This window comes from Myotis brandtii, unplaced genomic scaffold (assembly GCF_000412655.1).
Source record: "Myotis brandtii unplaced genomic scaffold, ASM41265v1 scaffold354, whole genome shotgun sequence".
NCBI lineage: Eukaryota > Metazoa > Chordata > Mammalia > Chiroptera > Vespertilionidae > Myotis > Myotis brandtii.
In genome coordinates, this window is record NW_005363609.1 from 1,010,482 (window position 1) to 1,036,727 (window position 26,246).

The 26,246-nt window shown below is 51.7% G+C and overlaps 2 protein-coding genes across 3 annotated transcripts in view; both read right to left on the reverse strand.

Annotated features, from left to right (window-relative positions):
* Positions 1–428: 428 nt before the first annotated feature.
* On the reverse strand, positions 429–2,297 carry LOC106727046. The gene is made up of 3 exons (XM_014544157.1): positions 1,922–2,297; positions 1,265–1,453; positions 429–1,080 (listed from the first exon to the last, which is right to left on the reverse strand). The coding sequence occupies exons 1-3, from the start codon at positions 2,173–2,175 to the stop codon at positions 807–809; spliced, it is 717 nt and encodes a 238-aa protein (XP_014399643.1). The 5' UTR covers positions 2,176–2,297; the 3' UTR covers positions 429–806.
* A 12,862-nt stretch (positions 2,298–15,159) lies between these two features.
* The window catches only part of SH3BP4 (SH3-domain binding protein 4), a 42,811-nt gene continuing 31,724 nt past the window's right edge, over positions 15,160–26,246 (reverse strand). For both annotated transcript variants that reach the window (XM_005871714.2, XM_014544156.1), the window contains exons 3-5: positions 23,220–25,579; positions 18,104–18,292; positions 15,160–17,052 (exon numbers count right to left, since the gene is read on the reverse strand). In XM_005871714.2, coding sequence (XP_005871776.1) covers positions 16,828–17,052; positions 18,104–18,292; positions 23,220–25,579 — 2,774 coding nt within the window. In that variant the 3' untranslated portion in view covers positions 15,160–16,827. The remainder of the gene's footprint in view (positions 17,053–18,103; positions 18,293–23,219; positions 25,580–26,246) is intronic.

Here is a 26,246-nt window from a genome sequence, read left to right on the forward strand (position 1 = left end):
GTGGAGGCTCCACGGAGGAGGGAGGAAGGAGGTGTTGAGGAGGGCGTTCCCAGGAATGTTCCAGAAGTTGTTGGAGGAATCAGTGTCCAGCCACAGGGTGAGGAGCCTCCCCACAATGGGGAAGTCCACTTTTTGGAGAAACCACGAAGTTTTTCAGAAAAGTGAAACGGTGTGTCCCTCGGGCTCAACTTGGAGGCATGGGTTTGACTGGGATTAGGAGTGATTCCTGGCCCTCACCCTCCGGAGCAGCGGTTCTCAACCTGTGGGTGGAGACCCCTTTGGGGGTCGAACGACCCTTTCACAGGGGTCACCTAAGACCATCCTGCATATCAGATATTTACATTACAATTCATAACAGTAGCAACATTAAAGTTATGAAGTAGCAACGAAAATAATTTTACGGTTGGGTCACAACATGAGGAACTGTATTTAAAGGGCCAGAAGGTTGAGAACCACTGCTCCGGAGTGTCAGGGCCCTGTGGCCCGGGAGGGCGGTAGAGGGCTTTGGGAGCCTGGCTGCTTTGGGCACAGAAGTGACTGGATGTGACTGAGTCCTCGGGAGACACGGGGCAGCAGGGGAGAGGTGGGAGGGGCGGCAGGGGAGGCGGCATTGGAGCTGAGCTGGAAATCCTCCCTGTGGTTTCCACAGTTGGCCAGGAAGGAAGCTCCAGGTGCAGCATGCGTGCCCGGCTGTCTGAGCTCAGGGTTCGTGAAGGGGAAGAGGCAGGTGCGTCTGAGCAGGCCCAGGGAGCCTCGGGGCCCTTGGCAGACAGGTGGCACCGCCCTCAAATGGGCAGTGGCTTAACTCATGCCACCTGAGCCCCCTTGGAAAAGAGGGCGCCTTCCTCTCCCAGGAGAATGGGACAAAGGCAGGATGCTGGGGAGTCTGGGGCAGGTGGAGGGGACAGGAGGGTCTGTGGCTTTTCAAACCCCTCCGGGTGGGAAGCTGCCTCCTGGGTGGAGTGGGTGGCTGGTAAGCTGGGCTGCGTGTGTGCACTGCTGACGTGGTAACTCCTGGCACTGGCGCTCCTCTTGCTGAAGACAGCGCTGGTCAGGTGGCTCAGCTCCTGCACAGGGGCCCTGGGAGGGGAAGGACTTGTTTGCTCCAAACAGGGAAACTCGTCTGATCCTGGGTCACATTCCCTCTCCCTCCTGAAGGACGTCAAGTGGGGGAAGTGCAGGAGGCAGCTGATTGATGTTTCTCTCTTCTCCTTTCCTCTCTCTCTCTCAAAAATCAATAAACTATTAAAAAAATACACCGAACTCCAAAGCATGTCCTCGATCAGTGCCTGTGGCTCCAGGGAGTCTCATGGGGGGCGGGGACGGAAAGGCGTGCCTTGTGGGTGTCCTGCGTGGTCCCGGAGGGCTGGCCGGGCAGCTGTCCACGGCGTTTCTCAAGTCGGCCTTGCCTGAGGAATTCCTAGGGAGATTTTCAACATTTTCACAGAGATACCTGGATTACAAAAATAGTCCTTACATTGTTTGCCTTCAAAAAAACATCTTTTGGAAAAACATTCTTTGGGAGCACCCTGCCCCTCTCCGAGGGTACGACTCTTTGCTTTCTGTTACTGGGTAGGCGGGGGCAGGTTCCCGCGGGCAGGCTGACCTGTGCTCATCCTGGGATTCAGGCAGATCTGGGCGTGTCTCTGTGGCCTCTGGGCTGACCCCACTGAGGAGTATTTGTTTCCAGCCTTTGGCTCTTCCTGGGAAATAACTCAGTCTAAGAGGAGGGAGAGTGGACAAGCACAGAGTGGCCCAAAGCCAATGACCCCACTTGGCAGGGGAGAAGCCCCAGTGACTCAGGACAGTGTCTGTGCCACAAACTGCTCATGGCTTAGCCCACACGGACTTGGGTGTCTTAGGAAGAGGACCCGGACATTGAAAAGTGACTAGGATTGAGCAGACTTACTGCTGCACTAACCTTCTCTCATTCTGCAGCACCGGCCACGGTAGAGAAAGGATGTGCCATTGGGGGCTGTGCAGCCTGTCCATGGAGGTTTCACGGTGACCCTGGCCGCTTTCTTGTAAAGCTGGCGGCTTCAGAAACATCGCCGACCTTGCTATGCAAAGCAGTCGTTCCAGTGGGGAGCTGGAGTCAGGGCCAGGTGCCTGGTACCTACTGTGGCCTGGAATGCGGAGACAATTCCTGGGCTGTGCATGCAGTAGTTTCTGCATCAAGCCATCCACAGAGCTGGATGAGACCGGCACGACTAGGGGTGCACCAGAGATGACCGAGACCCTGTGAGGAGGCCTGGCCAGGAAGGAGGTGGGCAGATGAATCGGAGAGGAATCCTGTGACTTGAGAAATAAGTAACAAGTTAACACTGACCAACTAGAATATGATAAATTGGTCAACTCAGTAGCTAACCAATTTATCAGCTACTGAGTTGGCAAAGACATTTTAAAATTACAACTCCAAGGGAGAGCTAACGCCATTAGGTGGAGTGTTGTTGGGGAACCTTATAATGAGTGGATCAGGCTGGCAACAGCTGATCCCTATCATCTTAATGTCACCGAAGATGGGGCACCCAGACGTGGGCCTCCCGAAGCTCCACAACAGGAAGCCACAGAACTGCCTGTGCAGTATTTCTGTACCTCCAACCTGAACCTAATCGAGCCTCTATCAAGCATGTCAAACTCCCAGCCGGCATGCCGCGAGTTTAAATAAACGAGGCATGCGGCCCACCGGCTGTGAGTTTGACATGCTTGCTCTAGATCTAACTACCGACCCACAGGAAATAGGAGGCTTAGAAGAAATGTAGAGAACTCCTCAGTAGCCCAGTAGTTGAGCATCGACCTATGAAACAGGAGGTCACGGTTTGATTCCCTGTTAGGGCACATGCATGGGTTGCAGGCTTGATCCCCAGTAGAGGGTGTGCAGGAGGCAGGCAATCAATGATTCTCTCTCATCATTTATGTTTCTATCTCTCTACCTTTCCCTTCCTCTCTGAAATCAATAAAATATACATATAAATATATTTTTATTTTTAAATAAAATAAAAAATAAAGAACTCCTCAATGAAGTGAGACATTCTCTCGGGAAAATGACCTGGAAAATCACTGGATTGTTTCCAACAAATACCTGCCCTGGAAAAACCAGAGGAGAAGGCAAGAGAATTAAGAGATGTATCAGCTAAAAGCGATGAGAGGAGCAAATGCACCAAAATGGCCAATCCCAACTTCCTGAGGCAATCAGGAAAAACGGAGGAGGGATTGGTTAACAGGCAATAGGAATAAATTATTGCTAATCTTTGGGGTGTGATAATGGCATTGTGTGTATGCGTTTAAGCTTTGGCCACTTATTTGTTAGAGATGAACACCGGAGTATTTAGGAGTGAAATGATATGATATCTGAAATTTGTTTTAATTGCCCCAGACAAAACAAAAAGAGTTTTGGAAGGACAGATGAAACTCAAAGAACATTGGGGGATTGTTGAAACGGGGGATGGATATTGGGAGTTCATTATCCTCTTCTCTATATTTTTGCATATGTTTGAATTATTTTCATATTAAAATATTTTTTAAAAAATCATGATAGTTCCCATGGATTGGCAAAGGTATGGAGAATTTTTATTATTTCAGATATTATATTATCTAGTTTAGCAGTTTCCTTTGGTTCTGCCTTCAATTTCTCTCCTCATTAGGTTCTTATCTTTAAAACTCTTGAGGGTAGGAGACTGTTTTAGAAAACAAAGTCTTCAGTTTAGCCGTTTCCTTTGGTTCTACCTTCAATTTCTCTCCTCATTAGGTTCTTATTATCTTTAAAATTCTTGAGGGTAGGAGACTGTTTTAGAAAACAAAGTCTTTCTTGGCTAAGTCCATTATCTCTCCATCATCTATATCTTTCCTGGGTCTGCCTCTATGACTGGTTTTTATCCCAGCTCCATGTTGCATCTTTCACATCTTCACTTGTCTAGTAAATTTTGATGGCATATTAGACATTGTGAATATTACATTCTTGAGTGTCCAGATTTTTTTGTCTTCCTTTAATACTATTGCGGGTTTTGGGGGGCTTTCTTTCTTTTTTTTTTTTTTTTTTGATTAATTTTGAATCAGATTGATCTTTTTGAGTCTTGTTTTTAACGTTTTTTTGTAATGACAGGTTTAGACTAGCTTTTATTGTTGGGCTAGTTTTGTCTATGACTAAAGCATGACCTTTTTGAGTTCTTTTCTGCGTGCTCTGTTTATGCAACAAGGTCTCTTCACTTGACTGATGGGAACTGTGTGAGCTCTGGAAATTGTGAAACTTACAAATTCCAATAGTGGTTCTTTCCTTGACCTTGGAGAGTTGATCCTATGCATGCACAGTGCAGTTTTCAACCAAAGACTCAAGACGGGAGGGGAAGCTCTCAAAGGGCAGTTCTTCTGTGTGGCTCATTCCACCCCATCCCTCTCCTTGGCCTCCCTGACCCCCAATCTCTGCTCCTCAGCTCAAGGAGACCTCGGCTCAAGGAGGAATGCTGGGGATTCCTCTCCCTGTGCCGTGGTCCAGAATCGGGGCATGTGGTGACATCAGAGGAGCTAACCTGATTTGCTTTCCTTCTCTCAGAATCCTGCAATGACCCTGGTCCGATGTCTAAAAACATTTGTCTCTTATACTTTGTCCAGTTTTCTAGTTGTTCATGGTAGGTGGGCAAGTTCAGTACTGGCTACACCTCATGGCTAGAAGCAAGAGTCCAACTTTCCCATTTATTAAAAAAAAAAATCATTTACCCAGTCTAGAAGCTTCTTTCACTAAATGAATGAAGGCAGAGGTGAAGTTTGGACACACATAGGATCAGCGTTTTATGGTGAGTATGAGGGACACCTAGGGAAGCCGGGACAGTGACTCCTTATATTATTTCTTCATGTGTTGTCTTTGCAGGAAGAAAAGGTTGGGAAAAAATAGGAAAACAAAACAACAGTAAACCAGAGTAGCAGAGGGAACTAGTCCCTGTAGGCGTGAAAGACTTTGAAAGGAAATGTAATCCTTCGAATGAAGAACGAAAGAGCTAACCGGTAAGAAAACAGACGTCCCCAGCCCCCAACCACCAGTGAGTCCAGAGGACCTGTCTGCTCCCCACACGGCGCAGCGTCGAGGCTCAGCCCACGATAAACACGCACAGAGGGCTTGGAGCTTCCAGTGAATGCACTTGAGTGGATGGAGTTGGTATAAGAGCACTTTCACTGAGGGTGTGAATTCAAAACTAAGGGGACTATTCAAGAGCAGTTCTTCTTGGCCTCCCTGACCCCCGATCTCTGCTCCTCAGCTCGAGGAGACCTCGGCTCAAGGAGGAATGCTGGGAATTCCTCTCCCTGTGCCGTGGTCCAGAATCGGGGCATGTGGTGACATCAGAGGAGCTAACCTGATTTGCTTTCCTTCTCTCAGAATCCTGCAATGACCCTGGTCCGATGTCTAAAAACATTTGTCTCTTATACTTTGTCCAGTTTTCTAGTTGTTCATGGTAGGTGGGCAAGTTCAGTACTGGCTACACCTCATGGCTAGAAGCAAGAGTCCAACTTTCCCATTTATTAAAAAAAAAAATCATTTACCCAGTCTAGAAGCTTCTTTCACTAAATGAATGAAGGCAGAGGTGAAGTTTGGACACACATAGGATCAGCGTTTTATGGTGAGTATGAGGGACACCTAGGGAAGCCGGGACAGTGACTCCTTATATTATTTCTTCATGTGTTGTCTTTGCAGGAAGAAAAGGTTGGGAAAAAATAGGAAAACAAAACAACAGTAAACCAGAGTAGCAGAGGGAACTAGTCCCTATAGGCGTGAAAGACTTTGAAAGGAAATGTAATCCTTCGAATGAAGAACGAAAGAGCTAACCGGTAAGAAAACAGACGTCCCCAGCCCCCAACCACCAGTGAGTCCAGAGGACCTGTCTGCTCCCCACACGGCGCAGCGTCGAGGCTCAGCCCACGATAAACACGCACAGAGGGCTTGGAGCTTCCAGTGAATGCACTTGAGTGGATGGAGTTGGTATAAGAGCACTTTCACTGAGGGTGTGAATTCAAAACTAAGGGGACTATTCAAGAGCAGTGAACAGGTTTGGAGAGAAGGGCAGTGAAACCCATGCCTCTGCTCTTTAGGAACTGCCCACTCTATTCTCTCTCTCTCTCTCTCTCTCTCTCTCTCCTCCCCTATGTGCTGGGGGCGCGGTGAGCATGGCTGAGATCACATCGGACGTTGCAGGGTGGAAGGGGGTGTCCTGGGATGCAGGCAGGGAGGGGCTGGCCGGCTTCGGCCACGCTCATTCAGGGACGCGGCTGCATCCTGGCTTCTGAGCAGCCTCCCCCGTGACTCCCACTTGCCGCCCTAAAACACCACTATTTCCCTTTATGTGAGGTTCAGGCCGACTCCTCAGAGGTTAGACCTTATGTTGCTCCTTCTTCATTGAACTCTAGATCTGAGTGCATAACTCCGGAGGAAAAGGCGGCAGCAGGAAGCATTTGTGGCAGAGCCAGAGGCAGGCAGTGCAGTTCAAGGCCCTACGTTTGCCCAGAAGACCAGAGGCGCTCCCAGGAGCTCCCGGGGGCCCGCGGCAGCCCTCCTTTGACAAAGCTGAGCTATAAAGCCACAGGTAATGATATTAGAACCCGACGCCTGCAGGCAGTTTTCAGAAACCTTCCATATATTCAGCTCTCAGCTCTCAGGGTGTGAAACGGTTTGTAAAATATGATGGCAGTTTTGTTCCTTTAAGCGCCTCTAAGCGCCATGGAAGACGCTGCTGAAGAGTGACATTAAGAACGATAAATGAGCAGCAAGGAGGAAATTCTTGCTTCAGGACTGGCAATGGCTGGCTGTTTGCATTTTGGACATAATAAAAGTGCCAGCAAAACAAATACGCGTTCAGCTTCCATTCGGAGCTCTGCGGGGTTGTCAGCCCAGACCCTCCCTGTGAGAATCTGGGTGACCCTCCTGTCCCCTGCCCCTTTTTCATCCTTTCTCCTCCCTCCCCTTCCCTTCCCTTCTTAGGGCAGGTGCTTGTTGTGCTGGCTACACCGGCCACCAGGGATGCCGTGGTGAGCAGAGCCAGACCAGGCAGCGGCCCAGCGTGTCCAGGGGGAGGCAGGGGTCCAGGAAAGAATCATATTAAAGATGGTGCAACCACGAAGTGAGAGGAACTCTCTGGAGGAAAGGCACCAGAACTTAGGGGTGTTTAACAACGGACAGGGATCGCGGGCCCCCCTAGGAAGAGCTGGAGGAGAAGCTACCCAGGAGCGGGCCAGGAAGGGCTGGGATGGAGGGAACCATCTCCAAAGAGGGGCCCTGGTGACAGGGAGGGGTCAGGGAGCGGAGAGCAGCCCAGATGGGATTTCTCGGGTCTCTGCTCATCCTGCCTTAAGGAGGTCTCTGCGAAGGGGCAGTCCGGGCCAGGCTGCCACGGCGTGTTTCCGTCCTCCCCCGCCTGGGCAGATAAGAGCATCTGGCTCCCTCTTATCAGCAACTGGGGCGCAGGAGGAGGGCTGTGCCAGACACCGGGGAGCGTCTGCGGGCTGACCTCACCACCGCATTCACAGCTCCTACATTTTTCACTGCATAGCTCTCATTTTTCATGCTGCTCTCCCGGGGATGGCTTCAAGCTGTCACAGAGGGCTCCACGGCTCTCTACGGAGTCAGACTACCCGAATCTACCTCTTCAAACACTGCGGAGCTGGGGTGAACAAAGAATATTTATGGAAGAGAAACACGGGTTAAACTTCATCTTTGGGAACTCAATGAAAGGGCTGCTATTTCCCCAAACTACAGCTGTTGAGTCACCTTGCAGTTATTCCTTGGGGTGCGTAGAAACCATAAATCAAAGGGGTTTTGGATGATTTTAAAAGACTGTAACCACGAGAGAGGAGGTACGATCCGAACGCATCTGCCAATCATCTCTCTAAAAGGCTGAGTAGCTCTCTGGGTATTTTGAGCTTTCTCTTTTGGAAACGGAGAAAATCTCACTCTTTTTCTTAGTCTGTGGGTATTTCTGCAAGGACACACTTGATCATTTTTTTCTCGTGTGTTAAATTCTGATGCAGGCAAATCCACCCGCTTAGAACACCATGATGCTGTGGTAAACAGGAGGGAAACTGTGAAGACTACATTTTTCAGCAGCCTCCCCCTTAAATTACAAGGTTTTCAAGTTAAACCTTCGGAGTTCATGTAAAGAAGATGGGCAGTTTCCAAGGAAGAGGATGCTGTTAAGTTTATGTTCATACTTAGTTTCTGGCAAAATGTTACTAGGGTTCTTGGCCTTCGGAGAAAGGCCAAAATGTCTCAGCCAAAAGTCCCCAAACCTGCTGCAGAGAAAAAGGCAGCTCGACCAAGGAATTCTCGGGGGGCGGGGGCAGGGGAGGGGGTTGGTGGGTGCAGGGGGACTGTGGGCTGTCTGGGTCGTGTATGACAGAGATGGGGGGGGGGCGGTATGGGAGCGGCGTAACCCAGGACCTGGCTGGTGTCCTATATATAAGTCAGCATTACTTCATTCAACACAAAGTCTGTGGAAAGAGGGATCTATTGCTTCTATGGGCAGTCGCACATTTACAGACCTGTTTTGTCATGTGGTTCAGGAGTCTACATCTTGTCACTGCCGGTCCCTCTGTCTCCCATCGAAGGGCTTCCCTGGTGACCGGATCGTTGGCTGCTGCAGCCGCCGGCCTCGGGGCCCCTGCTGGGAGAAACCCATCGTACCGCTCCGGCATCCCGTGGTGTCTGGGGAGAGAGCTCAGAGAAAGGCCGCCCATTGTTTCCACGTGGACTCCGTGAGCAGCAGCTCCGTGGCCAGGCTCCTGGGGTTTCCTGTTGATGATGGAGGTGCCCTGAGTCCGCTCAGGTTGGGACTTTGCCTGTGTCCCCAGGGGAACCCCGTCCTGGGGCTGTTTCATTTATTCTCTTATTGTGTGTGGGTTATATTAAAATGCATTTTTCATTCCACTTATACATGTATTAAACCCGTGAACCTTAAATGTATACAGTGCTGTATGTCAATTGTGTCTCAACAAAACCAAAAGAAAATGCATTCTCCTTTCACCAGGAATCCTTTGCCATGTATCAGAATTACATGTGAAGAGTTTAAAACCACGTGATTATTTCTGTCGTTGATTCCAACGGCACTGCGGATGCAGGTTTGCACGTTAGAACCCTGGCTGCACTTCCACAGTAAGTGGATAGGCCAGTGTTTAGGCCCAATCGACCAACTAATCCATGCTTGCCAGCTCACCGCAGAGAAATAGGCCCACAGATTCATGCTCCCACGCACATGTGTGGGCCACTTGGGGCCACATAATCTCCACTGGCCCCTACCCCTCCTCCTAACAGAAATTCTAGTTGGTTCATGGTTACATTGCAACCAACTAGGGCAGTGGTCGGCAAACTGCGGCTCGGCAAACTGCGGCTCACGAGCCACATGCAGCTCTTTGGCCCCTTGAGTGTGGCTCTTCCACAAAATACCGGCTTTTCCACAAAATACCGACTTCTGCGCATGGGCCACGAAGTTTCAATCGCACTGTACGTGCGCACCCACACGTGGTATTTTGTGGAAGAGCCACACTCAAGGGGCCAAAGAGCCACATGTGGCTCGCAAGCCACAGTTTGCCGACCACGGAACTAGGGGGACATAGAGCTCCCACCCGCAAGCTCCCAGGTGACTGAAGAATTTCTGGCTAATGAAACAGTGGAATTCTATTGGGTACAGGTGGCCAGGAAAGTTCTCCTTTGCCTTGTAAAAAGAGAGATTTAGCTGGCAGACCCCACACCCCTTTTGCTGTCCCTTTCTTACTATCTGGATAATGGTCCCAGTCCCTGGTGATGCCGGCCTGGCTGTGGGACAAAGCCACACCCTATGGACAGCTGTGCAGGAGACAAGGGAGGCAGTCCCTGAGTGAGAGCATCACCCACCCTGGATGACTTGTCAGGTGAGAAAAACGAAGCCCTCCCTCAACAGGGCTGCTGTGGCCAGGGTCCTGCTGCGTCCAGACTAGAGCAGTCCTGGCCGACAGGCAGAGGGACAGGCACGGTGCACCTGGGCAGGTGTGCCCTGGCACAGGCAGGCTGCACCTCATCACTGCCCGTGTCAGTCCCTCCCGCCCCCTCTGTTTACCTTAGTGCTGCAGGTCCCTCTCTGATGCTTGTGAAAGTTCTGCATAGCACAATCTTTTACACAAACACCACCTTTCTCAGAGCTCTAGGCTAGTGGCCGGTAAACTTTTGTGACTCATAAACCTGTATGAGAATCTATTAAAATGGTGGATAATCCCCTTAGAAGATGCACAGACCATAATAAACAAAAATTAGTGCAGCATTGAGGGGTTCATACACCCCCTAAGGCCCATCTGGGGGTCCTGGTGGAAACCTCCTGTTCTGGGCACACAAATCCGTTGTGATTATCTGCCTGTATATGGCCTCTCGGCTGATTAACAATATGCAAATTAGGTACTTGTTTAATTTTTAATTTTGCAAATGGGTATTCATTCTGTTCCTTGGATACTTACAGCTAATTCTAAATTACTCTCATTTCATAAATTATTATCTGTAGCAAAAAATATAGAGAGAATCAGGAAACTATCACCAGCACAGAGCAAGAAATCCAACAGCTCAAAAAGACACCCAATGGAAACCGAATTCTCCCCTCAAATGCATATTCCCAGGCCCCAGCAACCCATGACCAAGTGTCTTGGTGTCATTTTAGGAATGCTTTGTGCATGGCCCTGTTATTTAATCTTTTTTAAAAAAATATTTTTATTGAGTTCAGTGAGGAAGGGAGAGGGAGAGAGAGAGATAGAAACATCAATGATGAGAGAAAATCATTGATCAGCTGCCTCCTGCACGCCCCACACTGGGGATTGAGTCCACAACCCGGGCATATGGCCTGACCGGGAATTGAACCGTGACCTCCTGGTCCATAGGTCAATGCTCAACCACTGAGCCATGCCAGCCAGGCCTATTTTATCTTTTAACAAAATGGGAGATTTTATACTCAGTTCTAGTTTTTTCATTTACTATATCTTGACGATCTTCTCACACCGACAATTATGGATCTGCCTGTTCCTTTAATGGTTGAGCAGTGTTCCGCTGTGCAAATGTACTGCGATTTATCTGACTGCCCCATTATTGATGCACATTCATGTTGCAGCAACTTTAAAAATCGTTCACGGTTCACCAGGCCTCTGTGTCTCCATGCCAGCTGCTGAAGTATGTGGAGAGCCTACGAGCTCATTATATCTGCTTGCCCAGAGGGAATTAAAAACGGAAAACCTATGGCAAACCCGTCTCCACTTTTCATCATCTCCACATAAAACGTTCTCAAGGGAAAAGTACAGTTTTTGCTATTGGCCACTTTCAATTATGCAAGTCACCATTTCTATCTCTTGCTGGGGCTTCTGACCCACAGCAAAAGGTCAGCTGGGTGTGGCAGGAATGTACAGCAAGGACCTCAGAGCCAGGCTGCCTGGGTTTGAATCTCAGCTCCACACTTCGTAGCTGTGTGACCTTAGGAAAGTTACCTAACCTCTCTGAGCCTTACTTTCTTATCTGGAAAACATGGATAATAATTGTACCTGTCTCACAGGGACCTCTTGAGGACTCAAGTCTTTAGGACCTTGACAGGCACAGCGAAAGCGCTAGATCAGTGTTGGCTAATTTTAGTCTAGATGGCCTTGGACTAAAACCGAGGAACCCTTTGCTTCTGTGGTGGTGGTGTTGTCCAAGGTAAGGAATACCAGGCCTGTCTCAGAACCCTCCTTGAGCTTTGATGCAGGCACACACATGCACACTCCACACCCACCTCCCAGGTGAGCTGAAACCTATCAAGCCTGCACTGGCATGTAGGGGGGCTCCTGCGGGGTGCTGCAAGGACAGCGTTAAGCAAATGAGAGGACTGTGCACCTGCCCAGGCAGTGCCCCCACGGGGACAGGAGGCAGCTGTAATCCCACAGCCATGGCGACAGTGCACTGGCGAAGCCCAGGCCTGTGGAGCAGTGTCCAGGGGAGAGAAGCCACTCCTTCTGACCAGCAGGAAACCCCAGAGGCACAGGGCAGGTGGAGGTGTGCCTGTTGCTAAGCGACAACCAGCCCATTTACCCCTCTCCATGGGGACGGCCCAACAAGTCCCAGAGGCGCAGTGTGTATCAGAGAAGCCGCCTCGAAAACAATTGCCTGGATTTTAATTAAAGTTCAGCAGGAGGGACTGAAACTGGGACAGTGAGCGGGAGCCGGGAAGCACGGAGAGGCGGAGAGGCGCTGTGGCTGCTGGAATATTTAGAAATGACGAAATAGAATCCACGCCCATCCCCCTACCTAGAAATGTAAGCCATTTATGTTTCTTTCCTGTCTTGTGTTTCACCCCAACATTAAAAATCGAGCTTGTCTTCACACTTCAGGGCACCCACGAATCAAATGGGAAGCCTGGTAAGTGCAGGCGATGACATTTTTAAAAATGATCTTAAATAGCTGAAGTCTTTCATTTTTCTCAAGATTACTAGGCTGGTACCCATTTCACCTCCTCCAAGAGCTGTGGGTAGAGAAAATATACGGGAATCCAAAATAATAATGGTATTTCAACGAGAGCCCTGTTGTGATTTGACGGGCTTGCAAAATACTCAAATAAGAGTGAATATTATATACATTTGAATGATGCAAAGTAAAGTATTATATTTTGAAGGCATGTTGAAAATGATACTAATAAACTGCCTTATTTGAAGTGAGATACTATGCAAAACTCATTTTGGGAGAGAAGGCTGCCTGACTACAGAAAGTGCCCAATATTTTAAACAGAATTGTTGAAAATGTTACATGTCACAGATGGAACAGGGAGTTAAATGGAGTTGCTTTTACTTGAGTATGAATTTCTGAATGCAAAACAAATGTATTCCTGTTTGGATAGTTTGACACTCTGTGCATAGCATAGTGACCCCAACTACCAGTATGTCTCTCTGTGTTTTGCACAGACCTAATATTTGAAAAATGATAGCTATCTCCCAGGCCCTGGGAGGAATGCATATATCTCCAAGGTCTGTGTATATTATTTCTAACCAGGTCAAGTGTCCTGAGGCCCTCAATATGCATCAATCACCTTTTCTGTTTTTAGTTTCTCACCTCATCTGTCACATGGAAAATGTGATAGTTAGGAATATAGAAAGGTGTTTTGCAAAACGCCTTGGAGAACTGGACTCTGATTATTCAAAGAGATTTTGAACCCGTAATTGTATTCTTATGAATTCACTAGTTGCATGAAGCATACACCTTCATATGGCACTTCCGTTTGCACACACAGGTTGCATTTGCATATTTCACTGTTACAAATAGCTGTGACTTGTCAGCATCGATTTTACCATAAATTCTTCATTCTGTAGATGTTGATTCTATCCAGGCTCAGAGTGAAGACTGAAAGTGACTCAATTCTCCAAACCCTTTCTCTTCTAGACAAAGACCATGGCCTGTGATTGCTGGGGTTGCCAGGTAAATGCCCCACCTGCCCATCCTCCTGCTTCTTGCTTTGCTCAGGTGCCCTGGTGACTTTCCAAGGAGGCCTGTGACACTAAGACAGCTCACCTGAGGCTATAGATGTCACCAAGTGTCTGCTATTCTCACGCAGGTGTGAGCATCTGCACCTTGGGTGTGAGGGTAGAAAAAAATATGTGGATGTGTGAAAAATACAGCAAATACTTGTTATGCCAAAGTGTGAGCTTCAGCTGAGCTAAACATGTAATAGTATAATGGGGAGACCAGTGAACTAAAATGAGATAGAACTTTCTAGAAAAAAAAATCTAGAACGGACTCCCCATAAAACGTATATTTGATAAAAGAAAAATCACTCCAGTTTCACACAAAGCTACTCAGATACTTAGCCTGCATTCCCCTAAATCCGTGGTCAGCAAACTGCGGCTCGCGAGCCACATGCGGCTCTTTGGCCCCTTGAGTGTGGCTCTTCCTAAGCCTTAGGAGTACCCTAATTAAGTTAATAACAATGTACCTACCTATATAGTTTAAGTTTAAAAAATGTGGCTCTCAAAAGAAATTTCAATCATTGTACTGTTGATATTTGGCTCTGTTGACTAATGAGTTTGCCGACCACTGCCCTAAATGAACTGATCTGCAGTGCTCACTGGGAAGATGTTTATTTGGTCAGTCATCTACCCAGGGACTTATTGTGACTTTGCATGTATTAAGTGCGACTTTGAATGTATTGTGTGGGTGTTGGGCGTCTCCTTGCCCAGTTTAGTCTGAGGCACAGCTCTAGTGGAGATTTGGGTGATATTCGTGGTGAGGCCAGAGAGCTGCAGGAAAGCAAGGGAAGGACGGCCCAGATGGGACGTCCAGAAAGACTTCCCAGAGGAGTCTGAGTATCAGGGCAGAATCCTGAAGGAATAAAAATAGTAAGAAATCAAGGTGCTTATTTGCAAGCAATGGAAATTAACAATGGCTCATTCTTCCAAAAAGGGACTTAATAAAGGATAATTGGGTAATTCAGCAGAGGGTTGAGAGATCTAAAGAACCGTGCTCAATTTTGAGCTTCCAGGACTGGCTTGCCGAGGAATGTGTCATGGCATCGGGGAAATCGCCACGGCCCTGCGTGCCCCACTGAGGGAGGCCACAGCTGGGCCAGGAGCTCTCCCTGCGACCAGTGCCACCCTGGAGGAAGATGCTTCTGCCACCAGCTTTGCCTCCTTCTGCAAGTGGGTGATCGAATCAGAGATCCATGAGGTAGAAGCTAGACACACCTGCATGTAGCTGCAAGGGAGGCTGAAAGTTTATGTTTTTGGGGTTCCAAATATAGCAAGTGTTCTCAAGATTCGGAGCACCCAGAAAACATGACAAAGCCACTATCCCAGTGAGGAGGGTGGTGCAGGTAGGAACAGCCACAAGTGGACCGGCTCAGTCCTAAACTATATTGTGGAATTGGGATTGCCAGTCCCAGGGGTGTGGAGCCAAAATAAAGGAAGCCGTCCACCTGAACCCTTTGTGTGCTCTAGGCAACACCGATTCCTACTAGCCAGCGATGACTGAGACCCTGATGTTCCAAGAGCAATTACATTAATATCAAGAAAATAGATACCTGTTACCCAATTGTCACACTGTCACTTAGGGGTGAGTGTTAGGGGAGGGAGTCATTGTTCTCTGTACAGATACTTACACGAGGTTTTATTTAATGTTTGGTTGGTATGGAAAAAAATACCCACACACTTAAGAGGTCAAAATATCCAAATAAAGTTTACTGCAACTTCTGTAGAATTTAATTTGTGCTACAAGACATGTTGCATAGGAAACTATTTTAAGCCCCTGAGGAAAAATATCCATGGTTTAAGGTGCAACTGGTTTTGTTTCTTTTTTGGGGAAAAGGGGAGAGAGGATCTCTGGAAAGAAAGATGGTGGGGGGTTGAAAAGCTGAATTTAAGGTTATCTCGTGTGATGATTGGGGAACTGTGTGTTTCGGTTCTTGCAGCATAAAACACGTAGTGTTTTTATTTTTTGGTATCGTTTTTTTCTAGCCAGTCGATCTTCAGTATCTGAATCAATAGATACCTAAGAATGCTTCAGCCCCATAAGGGACTATACATTGATTATAGTAGGTAATTACAGTGTTTCAAGAAAGCAGATTTAGAGAATGAGACTGGGATCTCAAGTGGCCCCACATGACTTCCTACACGCCCGGTGACCATCCAGGCACATTCCTGGGGACTCCAGCCGTGCCCCTTGCTCCCTCTGAGATGCCACGACAGTGCTGCAGATCTGTAAGTAGATCCGCAACCATAAAGGTGATCAATTCAACATTCCACCAGGCCCCAGGCTTTATGTGGGAAGTATTTCATTTTCAGGAAATGTTCATCCTGCTCAGATAATCTCTGTATTGTAAATAAAAACGGTTCCCCCACACTATTCATGCCCAGGGAGACATGGGTATACCAGGAAGGGAGAGGGATCACGTGTGGGATGAAATGAAGCGGAGAGTTTGGCAAATGGCCGCCGGCACCTAGCACAGGCTGTCCTTGTGGCGAACTTTCCTTCATGACGACAGAGAGGGGGAGTTTTGCAGGGACCAGCTCGATCGGAACTGGGATTACGCTTCTGAATGAGCAGGGGCCACAGAGAACGCCAGCTCCCAGCTGCTTCCTCATCTCAAGGGCACCAGTCAGACTTAACTTTGCCCACAAAACGGTCCACGTGCCCTGTGGCTGGTCACCTACTGCACCAAGAGGCCAAGGTACAGAAGAGAAGAAAGGAGGGGAGAACAGGGCCCAGGACGTTCTCCGAAGGGATGGGCTTGGGCTACACTCATTTACCTAAAACCACGGTTCCTATTTGATTGACGTTTGAACAGGTACGGAGTGAAAGAAGGTCCAATGTGCGAACAAGCATCTTCCCGTGCTTCCTGTTGAAATGCGAGTGTGTCTGGGAACAAGAAATGCCCCCGAGTACTTTTAAATACATATATACATCTGTAACATAATTTAAAAAGGTCTTTAGAGAACATAAAAACCTTAACAGCGTCTGCCCCTATAAGTTGTTTTTTTTTAACCTATATGGTCCATTAAAAAAATTAGATGCCACGTTTCTCCTATGTCCCCTCCTCCCCATCCTTTAAAAAAGTGATTTTAAATTTAAATGTACACTTAACAAATAGGAAGCTATTTGATTGGCAATGACCTGCAGTAGAAAGTCCCTTCAGGCCTCCCCTCCCCCGAGATGGAGGCGGCGGGTGGAGCATGGGGTGTGCTTGGTCCTGGGCGCGGGGCCATCGAGCGACCCTCATCTGTCTGAGCAGCCGGCTCTTCCTCCCTCCCCAGCAACATGTGGCTGCATGGGCATCCGGGGCAGACGGGGACACGGGCCCAAGGGCAGCGGCAGGCAGGGACACCCGTTCAAATCACAAAGTCGTCCTGGTCGGCAGGACTGAAGGCAGCCGCTCGCAGGATGTCCAGGGTGTTCACGAGGATGAGGGTGCCCGTGAGGTGCTTCCAGCGCTTGGTGATGGGGTTCTTCATCCTGTCCAGGCCGGTGTGCAGCTCCTGGATGACGTCCCGGTAGCTGTCCCCGATCTGGTGGCTCCAGGTCAGTAGAAAGTCATACGCGGGTTTCCACATGGCCTGCACGGGGGAGTCGTCCGAAACGGAAGGAGGGAGAAAGGACAGAGTGAGGGACAGTCAGACATTCGGCCGGGTCACCAGCTACAGCTCCTCTGCGCGTTATTGATGCTGCTTGGTAAGAGCAGAGCAAATCGGAGCCACAGGGGACCGTCTCTGTCCCGGCCTCCACGCTGCGGAGGGAACTGCATTTTGTGCGAGAGCAGGACGTAGCCAGTGGTGTCTCAACTAACAGAAAGGATTTCCCTCCTTACACTCCCTGTGGCACTTTCTATCGTGGCCATTTATTTAGAAATTCACCCTATTAATAATAAAGGACACCCTTGCCCTAGCCGGTCTGGCTCAGTGGGTAGAGCGTCAGCCAGCGGACTGAAGGGTCCTGGGTTTGATTCCAGTCAAGGGCACATGCCTGGGTTTCGGGCTCAATCCCCAGTAGGGGGCGTGCAGAAGGCAGCTGATCAATGATTCTCTCTCATCACTGATGTTTCTATCTCTCCCTCTCCCTTCCTCCCTGAAATCAATAAAAATATATTTTAAAAGAAAAAACAATAATAAAGCACACCCTAATACTAGGAACTTCCCCCATTCCTAGGTCTCCGGTAGCTTAAAGCGACCTCCATGAACAGGTGAGAAACAGAACTTCTGAGCAGGAACCCAGCCCGTGCTGTCCCACGCCAGACATACAACATGCCAGGTAATGGTGCAGCAGGGGCGGGTAGAGGCCCAGAGCATAGCGGATCCCAAAGGGCCCAGTCACCCATCATTCCCTCTGACGGAAGGTCATTTAAGATCGGGATGAGCAAGGGACGGGCAGGCCCGCCGATGCTGTCCCAACGCCCCAGCCCCACTTCACGGCAGCGAGGCCTTGCCAGCGTCAGAGCGGGAGTCACAACTAAAGACCCAAAGAAAAAGGGGACCTGCCCACTCAGTGAGGGCCTACTGTGTGCTGGGCATGGGCTTTCACGTCTAACTCATTTTATCCTCATAAAAACGCCACAAAACAGATATTGCTGTGACTGAGTTTTTCAGGTTGAGAGAAGGGCTGCCTACTCACCTCACTGTCCACGACCCCGTTCCTGTCCCGGTGGGGAGACTCGTACGCGTCCATCTGCTGCTTGGACACCTTGGCGAGCTTCTCAGCCAGCTCCCTCCAGCGCTGCGCCACCTCGACGGCCGTGGTCAGGAGCACAAAGTCCTGGATGAGCCGGACCACCAGGCCCTGGCAGTCCATCTTCAGCAAGGCCTGGGGGGAGGAGCACAGCGTGAGGCAGAGGGCGGCTCGGGTGCCTGTGGATCCTGATGCAGACACCACCTGCTCTACCTGAATGTTTTAATGCCTGTAATACACCCCCGAACCCCTGCATCGCTGCGACTCACAGGACAAAGAAAGTCGGTGATGTGTGTGGGGTGGACGTCCCTCCAGAACCTCAGCATGTGACTGGATTTAGAAGTAGGGTCTTTGCAGATGGAATTAGGTAACTGAGGTCATTCTGGATTGCATGGGCCTGCAGGTTCTGGAATATTGTCACGGAACTAATATGGACAAGCACACAGACACGTGGACAAGGGCGCACCTCCCAGAGCGCTGCAGTGGTCGGAACAGGGACCCGTGGGCCTTCCCAGGCTGAGAGCCGCAGGCCTCCACGGCAAGCACACGTGGCTGGGAGAGCACCTGCGGGACGGCCTGGGTGGCATAACCCTAGGGAACTGATCATAACCACGGCACACACTCCATGGGGGACCTGCTTTCTGCTTTGCTCTTCAGCACTGATTGCAGAATTTCAATGCAAAAGAAGCATTCTCTGTCTTTACAAATAGAAAAATCAATGAGGAAAGAACAAAACCTGGGCGGAGCCAAGGCCACTGTGCAAACAAAGACCCTGAAGCTCTCCAGGTCAATACTGACGGGCACAGGGCAGGGAAACACAGAGAGCCCGTCCCCAGGGCCGCAGTGCAGGGCGGGCCACAGACCCCGGGCAGGCAGCCGCAGACCCTGCCTGCCAGGTGAGGGGGCGGGAAGGGTCGCCAGATGTGAAATCCGATGCACAAGCTGTGAGGTGTTCCCAGCTGGACAGCCCTTTGGTGTGACCCATACCTCTTACCTCTCACCTTGCCTGCTTGTCTTAACAAGAGTAAGTCCAGGGTGAGTATGAAATTTAGGTCCTCACCCCCAGGCATCCTGGCATTCTGCAGGAAAGGCACTCAGAGCGGGGCACTGCACTGCCTGCCACCTGAGTGACTCTGAGACTGAGAAAGGGCAAGGGGCAGGGACACCCCTGACCTCACAAACAGCAGGAATGGGTCTGCCTTGATTCCCCTCACTTCCCCTGTGACTGAATGCCCATGGGATATAGAGCAAGTGTTGTCTGGCCCCGGTGGCTCCAGGCCACTCTCCCGTTGCCCCATATACATGTACTATTATCTCTTGTCCCCGAGGCCTTGAATTCAACCCGGCCTCAAGCCTCTGCTCGACCCCATCCCATGCTCCCCTTCAGCCTGGCCCTTCCCACAGTGTGCCTAGGACCCGACTGCCCCTCCCCCTTGGCTGGCTCCTGCACCCCCTTTGGCATCCCCGTTTGCCTTCCCCTGGTCCACCCAGGCCAAGCAGGTCCTTTCCTTCGGGGCCCGTTACAAGCCTGCCCAGCTCTCCTGACTGTTCACCTGGGTCTTTCTCAAGTAACAGGCCCAAGTTCTTCAAAAGCCCAGCCCCCAGCACCCCCTCTAAGCACACAGCAGGTGCCCAAGAAATGTTTAATGCGTGTGAGTACACACACCGCTCCTGCGGTTTGCCCCGGCTCTCCCTGGCTCTGTGTTAGAAGCTGCAGCCACGCACCTGCCACCAGTTACCCGTCCTGCCTTTGACAACAGAATCTGACTCCAAAAGCTCTTCAAATGTGTGGTGCCCATTCCCACATCTGCCTGACCCGTAAGTCCCACCAGCACGGGGATCCCCAGGGGCTTCGTCCACTCTGCTGGGTCCGGCAGCACCACCCTCCCCCGACTTTCAGTATGTCTGGGGGCCTTATCGAAATGGGATGATCACAGACAGGCATGGCTTCTGCTGGAGAGCTGGGCGGACTGGGGACAGGAGGGCCATTCTCTGTGGTCACAAGCCAGGTGGGTGACAGGGGGCAGGCAAAGTACCCCACGAGGCCCATGCACACAACACACCTCCCAACCAGCTGATACGGAGAATATGCATCCACAAGAGGGACTGGAACGAAAGCACAGAAGCACGGTGGTCTGACCACAGGAGGCTGCCTCATTCATTCATGCATCATTCATTCATTCATTCATTCACCACATGTCTGAGTCTTGCCTATGTTCCAGGTCCTTTCTCCCGTGGATTTTGTCTTTAATTAGGGCAACAAGACACAGGAACCCAGGTAAACAAGGCCATTTCAGATTCTGGAAAGCACCATGGAGACGGTATTATGGATGACGAGGTGCAGTGACCCAAAGGCACAAGGTGGCTTTACAGAGAGTTGTGGGAAAGCTCTTACACGATGAGGTTTGGGCTGGTATCTGAAGGAGGTGAAAGCCCAGCCGCGTGGAATCGGGGGAAAGAGAATTCCAGGCAGAGGAAACTACACGTGCAAAACCTGAGGCAGGAGCAAGCGAGGTGTGTGCAGGATGCAGCGACAGGGCCGGAGTGGCTAGTGAGCAAGAAGCATGTGTGGTCCCCAGCGATGTGAGATGGGGGGGACCAGGTCTTACAGGGCCTTGGGGGCAGAAAAGGGGGCCTGGATCCCATTCTGATGGTAGTGGACAGATGGGCCTTTTTCCTTCCCATCTCCCAGAAATCTGCTGTCTAAACCCTTCCTTCCCGCCATCTAATTCATTTAATCATGACTTCCAAACCAAGGCATCATCCCTAAACAGACTGTCTTCACAAGGAGCTGGGTGAGGTGGGGGTGGTCTGGCCCTGAGGAGGGTGCGGGTTAGAAGCTTGGTTGACGCTGTAGGAAACTCCACTGCTCAGCGATGTCTAAGTCCCTGGAAATGAAACATCTGGTTTGCAGCGACTCCACCAACACCCCGACTCCTCCTACACCCTGACTCCGCCGACACCCCGACTCCTCCAACACCCCGACTCCTCCAACACCCCGACTCCGCCGATACCCCGACTCCTCCGACACCCCGACTCCGCTAACACCCCTGGATAAGCCAGCCTGGGCTTCTGGAAGTCGGGCCAGCCGTTCAGATCTGCTGCTCAGAGGTGAGGAGGGAAAACCGGTTTCACTTCAGCCCAAGCCAACCTCCCCCGGGCACCTTCCTGCCACTTCCTCCTCCTGGGACTCTGGGAGCCGCGGTGGGTGTGGGGCTGGGGGAAGCGAGAGGGTCCCAGACACAGACCGGGCCCATCTGCACACACACTAACCTCAGGAAGCCAACTGAAAAATCTCCCCTGGTTCCCCGAGGTGAAAAAAAGGAGCCCTCACTTAAGTCTTCAGAAAAGAAATGAGGAACTGAGAGCAAAGCCACCTCCTCAGACAGGTTTCCTCAGCCCTGAAGGCGCTGCCCAGGTTGGTTCATTTTCCTCCTGTGCCCGTGCCAGGCGAGCGCTTCTCAGCTGTCACAAAGGCACAATCAATCGATTATGCTCCATGAAAGCACAGAATTCCCTGATCCATGGAGAATTCCAGCCTGAGGCTGGCAGAGGGAAGCTGGGCCCCTGCCCACTGTGAGGTCGACCCAAAGAAGAGACGGGCAGCTCGGGCTGCACGGGGACTGATTCTACAGGCGGGCCAGGGAGGTGTGCCCTGAGGGAGGGCCATGGGCATCCCCGGGGAAGCTTCCCTGCAGCCACGCTCACCCCCAGCCACGCCAACCCGCATCCTCTCCACTAACGCTGCCAGTGCCCAATGACTTGCAGGTTAACAAGGTCGCCCCTCTACCTGCCACTTCCAGTTCCCGCTTGCTCCTGGGGGCAGTGCCAGGTTCCCATCTGCTCCACGTGACCAACACTATCGCCGGTCACATGATGCCTTGCATCATGCCCCACTCCCTCTGCCGCAGTGGCCGTGGCACAGTGGACTGCATCCCTTCTGTCCCCCGGCTCCAGGGGGCAGCAGAGAGACATGTGTGCAACGAACCCACATCAGTTGCACACTCATGTCAACGTGGGCAACCTCAGACGCACCTGGCTCACCTGTTCCCAGAAGTGCAGACACGGAGTGGCAGGTGCTGTGGGGAAGGAGGGGGTAGAAGTGGCAGAAATGCCAGGAGTGCTGAGTCACACCTCACCAAAGTTAGGAGGTGAAAAGGCTGCGTGGAGTCGCGGAGCAAGGGAGAAAGGCATGTGACCAAGTCACACAGGTGTTCCCATAGGACATCGCATCAGGGGGACCGGGAGGGAGCTGAGACGGCTCCTAGTATCCAAGGGAGTCGACAGGCAATGGCAGCACAGACTCGACGAGAGATGCCAACAGAAAGATATTATTAAGCTTCTCCGAGGCCACTCCCAGAACTTATCCAACAGTGAAGAGTGGGGCTGCCTGTGGGGTATGGGGCTGGGGCTGAGCCCAGGCCCGCTGGGGCCGTGAAAGGTCAGTGAATACTTCCCGGCCGGCCGGCGGGCCGGTGTATCCCGTACTGTGACACCAACTTCCCCCTTTTTACTTCTTCGTATTCCAATTCCTGGCTGTGCTGGCAAAACCAAGGCTTTTCCTCACCCCGACTCAAACACACACGAAAAGGAGGAAGAGGAAACAATACAGAGACATGGTGGAACCTTTAAGTAAGATGCAGAGGGAAAAACTCATTAAAATAAAGCCAGATTTTGGGGCATTGGTTCTTAAAAGGTTGGAGTCATAGGTGGCTCTCACAGGGAAGCTGATGAAAACCTTCTCCCCAGAGGTTTAGAGAGAGGTGGCTGGAGCACAGGTCCTGTGTGTCCACATGCCACGGGGAACGCGGAGGTCCATCCTGAGACCTCTGAGGAGCCCCCAACTCAGCGGGAAAAGAGATCTGAGCTATTTGGGGAACCCCAGGGCCCCATGTGGACGCCTCTCTCCAGGTGCATTTCCTAAAACCCTGTCCTTGCACCTGAGCACAGATGAGCTCAGACTCCGGTCCAACGGTTCACCGAACCACGTGGCACCCACGTGTGTGAGGAGAAGGCTGGCTTTCACCCCACCCTCCCGACACCCAAACCCACCAGGACCTACCATCATGAGCTCCTTCTGGAAGGACTTGCGGTCTTTGTTCTCCGCGTTGTTACAGTCCTCCTTCAGCTTCTCCAGGACGGACGCCACCCGCTCGGGCTCGCTGTCCAGCTCCGCTCGGCAGAAGAAGGTGAGCGGCAGGTTCCCGTAGCCCAGGGCGTCGGCGAAGGAGCGCCAGCTGCTGATGTTCTCCATGAGCAGCGTCCTGACGGAGGCGTAGATGTAGGTGAGGAACTTGCACGGCCGCAGGATCTGCTCCAGCAGCACCGAGGTGCTGAGCTCGGGCCCCGCCAGGAGGCTGGGCCGGGCCTTGCCCACCACCAGCACGTTCTTGGCGTGCACCAGGCCCACCTTGCCCTGGTGGTAGCCGATGTACCACTCCTTGGTCCACAGCTGCCCCTTCAGCCGGATCTTCTCCTCGCTGAGCAGGGCGATGGCATCGCCCTTCTTGTACTCCAGCAGGTAGTGGTTCTTGCTCTGCCGGACCACGGTCTTGAGCAGCTTGCCGAACTTGAGGCTGGACACGGGGCGGTCCTGGAAGGTCGGGTACTTGGTGGTGGCGGCGAACGGGGACAGAATGATTTTCCCGACCTCGTTCTTCTTGAGGAACCGTCTCTGCCCGGACGGCTTGATGGCACTTTTGGGGGGCGGCTGGGGAGTCTGGACGCAAAACTGGGTGAGGATGGCCTCCTGGTCGTCCTTCACCTGGACCCTCAGGGTGAAGTCGGAGAGCTCGCTGGGGTTCTGGCAGGCGATGGGGAAGATGAGGCGGCTCACCTTGCCCAGCTTCATCTGGAACCCTCGCACGACTTTGGCCTGCTCGCCGGCTCGGACCTCGTAATTTGTCATGTTGGAAAACATGCAGACCTGGAGGTCCTGGGGCCTGGACAAGACGAAGTGGTGTTTACCCCAGAGCTGCAGGGTCACGGGCGCGGGGCTGGGGGCCTGGCGGGTGACCTCGGTGACCAGGAGAGTCTTTGGGGCACAATCATGCCCAAAAATGGTCACCACTGTCTTGAAGGACGGGTGAATGTGTTTGGGGCCATAGAGACCCACTGTGACTTTTTTATTGATGAAGTCCCACACGGTGGAAGGGTAGAGAATGTTCGGTCCGTGGGCCACGATGGCCAGGTACATACAGGGCTCCAGGTTGTCTAGGTGCACCTGGACCGTGTCCCCGTAGCTGTAGTTGAGTGGGATGGGGACATAGGGCCCTTCCTTTAGGTCGCTCCTCAGGCACTGGAGGCCCACTGTGCTTTTGCTGAAAATGTCATTTTTCACCTCGGCCGAAACTTTCATCTCCAAGACGATGACGGTTTTCACCTCCAGGGTGCTCAGCTTCACCTCCAGCACCGGGCTGACGGTGCAGCAGCGGTCGCTGTTGAGTTCCAAGGGGGGGTCCAGCAGCGCTTTCATGGAGATCTGCTGCGTTTCCCCCTGGGCCACGTGGCCTTCCGGCACGTGGATGCTGATGCCAGTGTCGGGAAGCTGCACGGAGCCCCCGGAGCTGTCCAGCTTGCACACGATGTTCGTCTCCACTGCTTGGGTCTGGCCCCAACCAGGGTTTTGGCCCAACAAGTCCAAGTCGTGGCAAGACCGAGCCAGCTTCCGGTGGCTCAGCCAGGCTGCGCGGAAGTCCTCCCGGCTCTGGAACTGCTCGGGGGCCGGGGACTTCAAGCCCGTGAAATACCCCGATGAGTCGGGCGCGTCGGACTTGGCCTGGAGGACGGAGAGTTCCGACAGGCTGTAGGAACGTTTGCTCCGGAAGAACGGGTTGTCCCGCTTGACCGGCCCCTCGGCATGGAGCTGGTTTGTGGCCGGCAGCTCGTCAAGGATGTTGCCGGTGCTGTTTGTGGTGGCCGAGCTGGACTCCGTGAAGGAAGACGTGCCCGTGTCGAAGAGCAGCAAGTCCACGGAACTTCTGGGAGCCAGCTCGTCCACGCTGGGCATCCCCGGCACCTTCCCGTTCAGAAAGGGGTTCGTTTGGACCCCATTCCAGAAAGGGTTATTACTGTAGGTTTTGCCCGATCCCTTCTTGTCATCTGTCCATCCTCCGAGCAAATCTAACTCCTTGGCTACTTCGTCTGGGCTGTCGGGAAGATTGTCGATCATCCCGCTGTCACTCAGCGTGGAGTTCCGGTAGTTGAGGGGCTGCACGTAGGAGGAGGGGATGTAGCCCATCTCCGTGGTGTTGTGGGCATACCACCACTCCCCGCCGGACGTGTCCAAAACGTAGAGGTGGTCGCCCTTGGAGAACTTCAGGGTGGTGAAGTTGTTGGGGCAGTAGTCCTTGATTGCGATCACTTCCTTCGCGTTTCCGAAAGGTGTGGGATTGTCTCCTAGCAAGGCACTGGGAGAAGGCACTGCAAGAAACACACAGAGCAGAAGGTGAGGGCGAGGCCGCGGGCTGCAGGACACTGTCCAAGCTAGAGAGGGTGGCCCAAGAAACTAACACACCAGATGCAGCCACGAGCCAGCAGCGTGATTCACAGGAACAAACCAGAGTGGGTTTTGGTGTGCGATCAACACACCAATGAAGGTACGAGCGTTTCACCACCCTTGGTCCCGTCCAGGTCCGACACACACAGGCAAGACCACGATGGAAGTCGGTCCACCATCCGCAGAAATGCAAACCAGCACCACGTTCCTATGCCTCTAACATCTCAATTTGATCAAATTATTTCTTTATCTAACTAACTGGCCAGAGAGCTGCTGGGCTGCGAAGGGAGCCGCTGCGGTCTGTGGACTACTCTGATCTGAAGACAATCAAGGCCCCAGTGACTCAGGCAGAGCGTCTCCCTTCTCCCTAAGTGCTGCCAAGAACTTGGATGGAGGGCCCGTTCCGGGAAGAGTCATCACCAGAGAACTACAAGGAGGATGGGCCAGCTGGTGGGCTGGGGGGGGGGGCGGCTACGAAGGGAAGTTGTGTCCCAGTATCTCTGCGGGGCAGGAAAGTACTTGTTTATCAAGCATTTGCGCTCCCATCTTCTTCCCAGCTCAGCATGGCTGCCTGCCTGCCCCGGGTCTCAG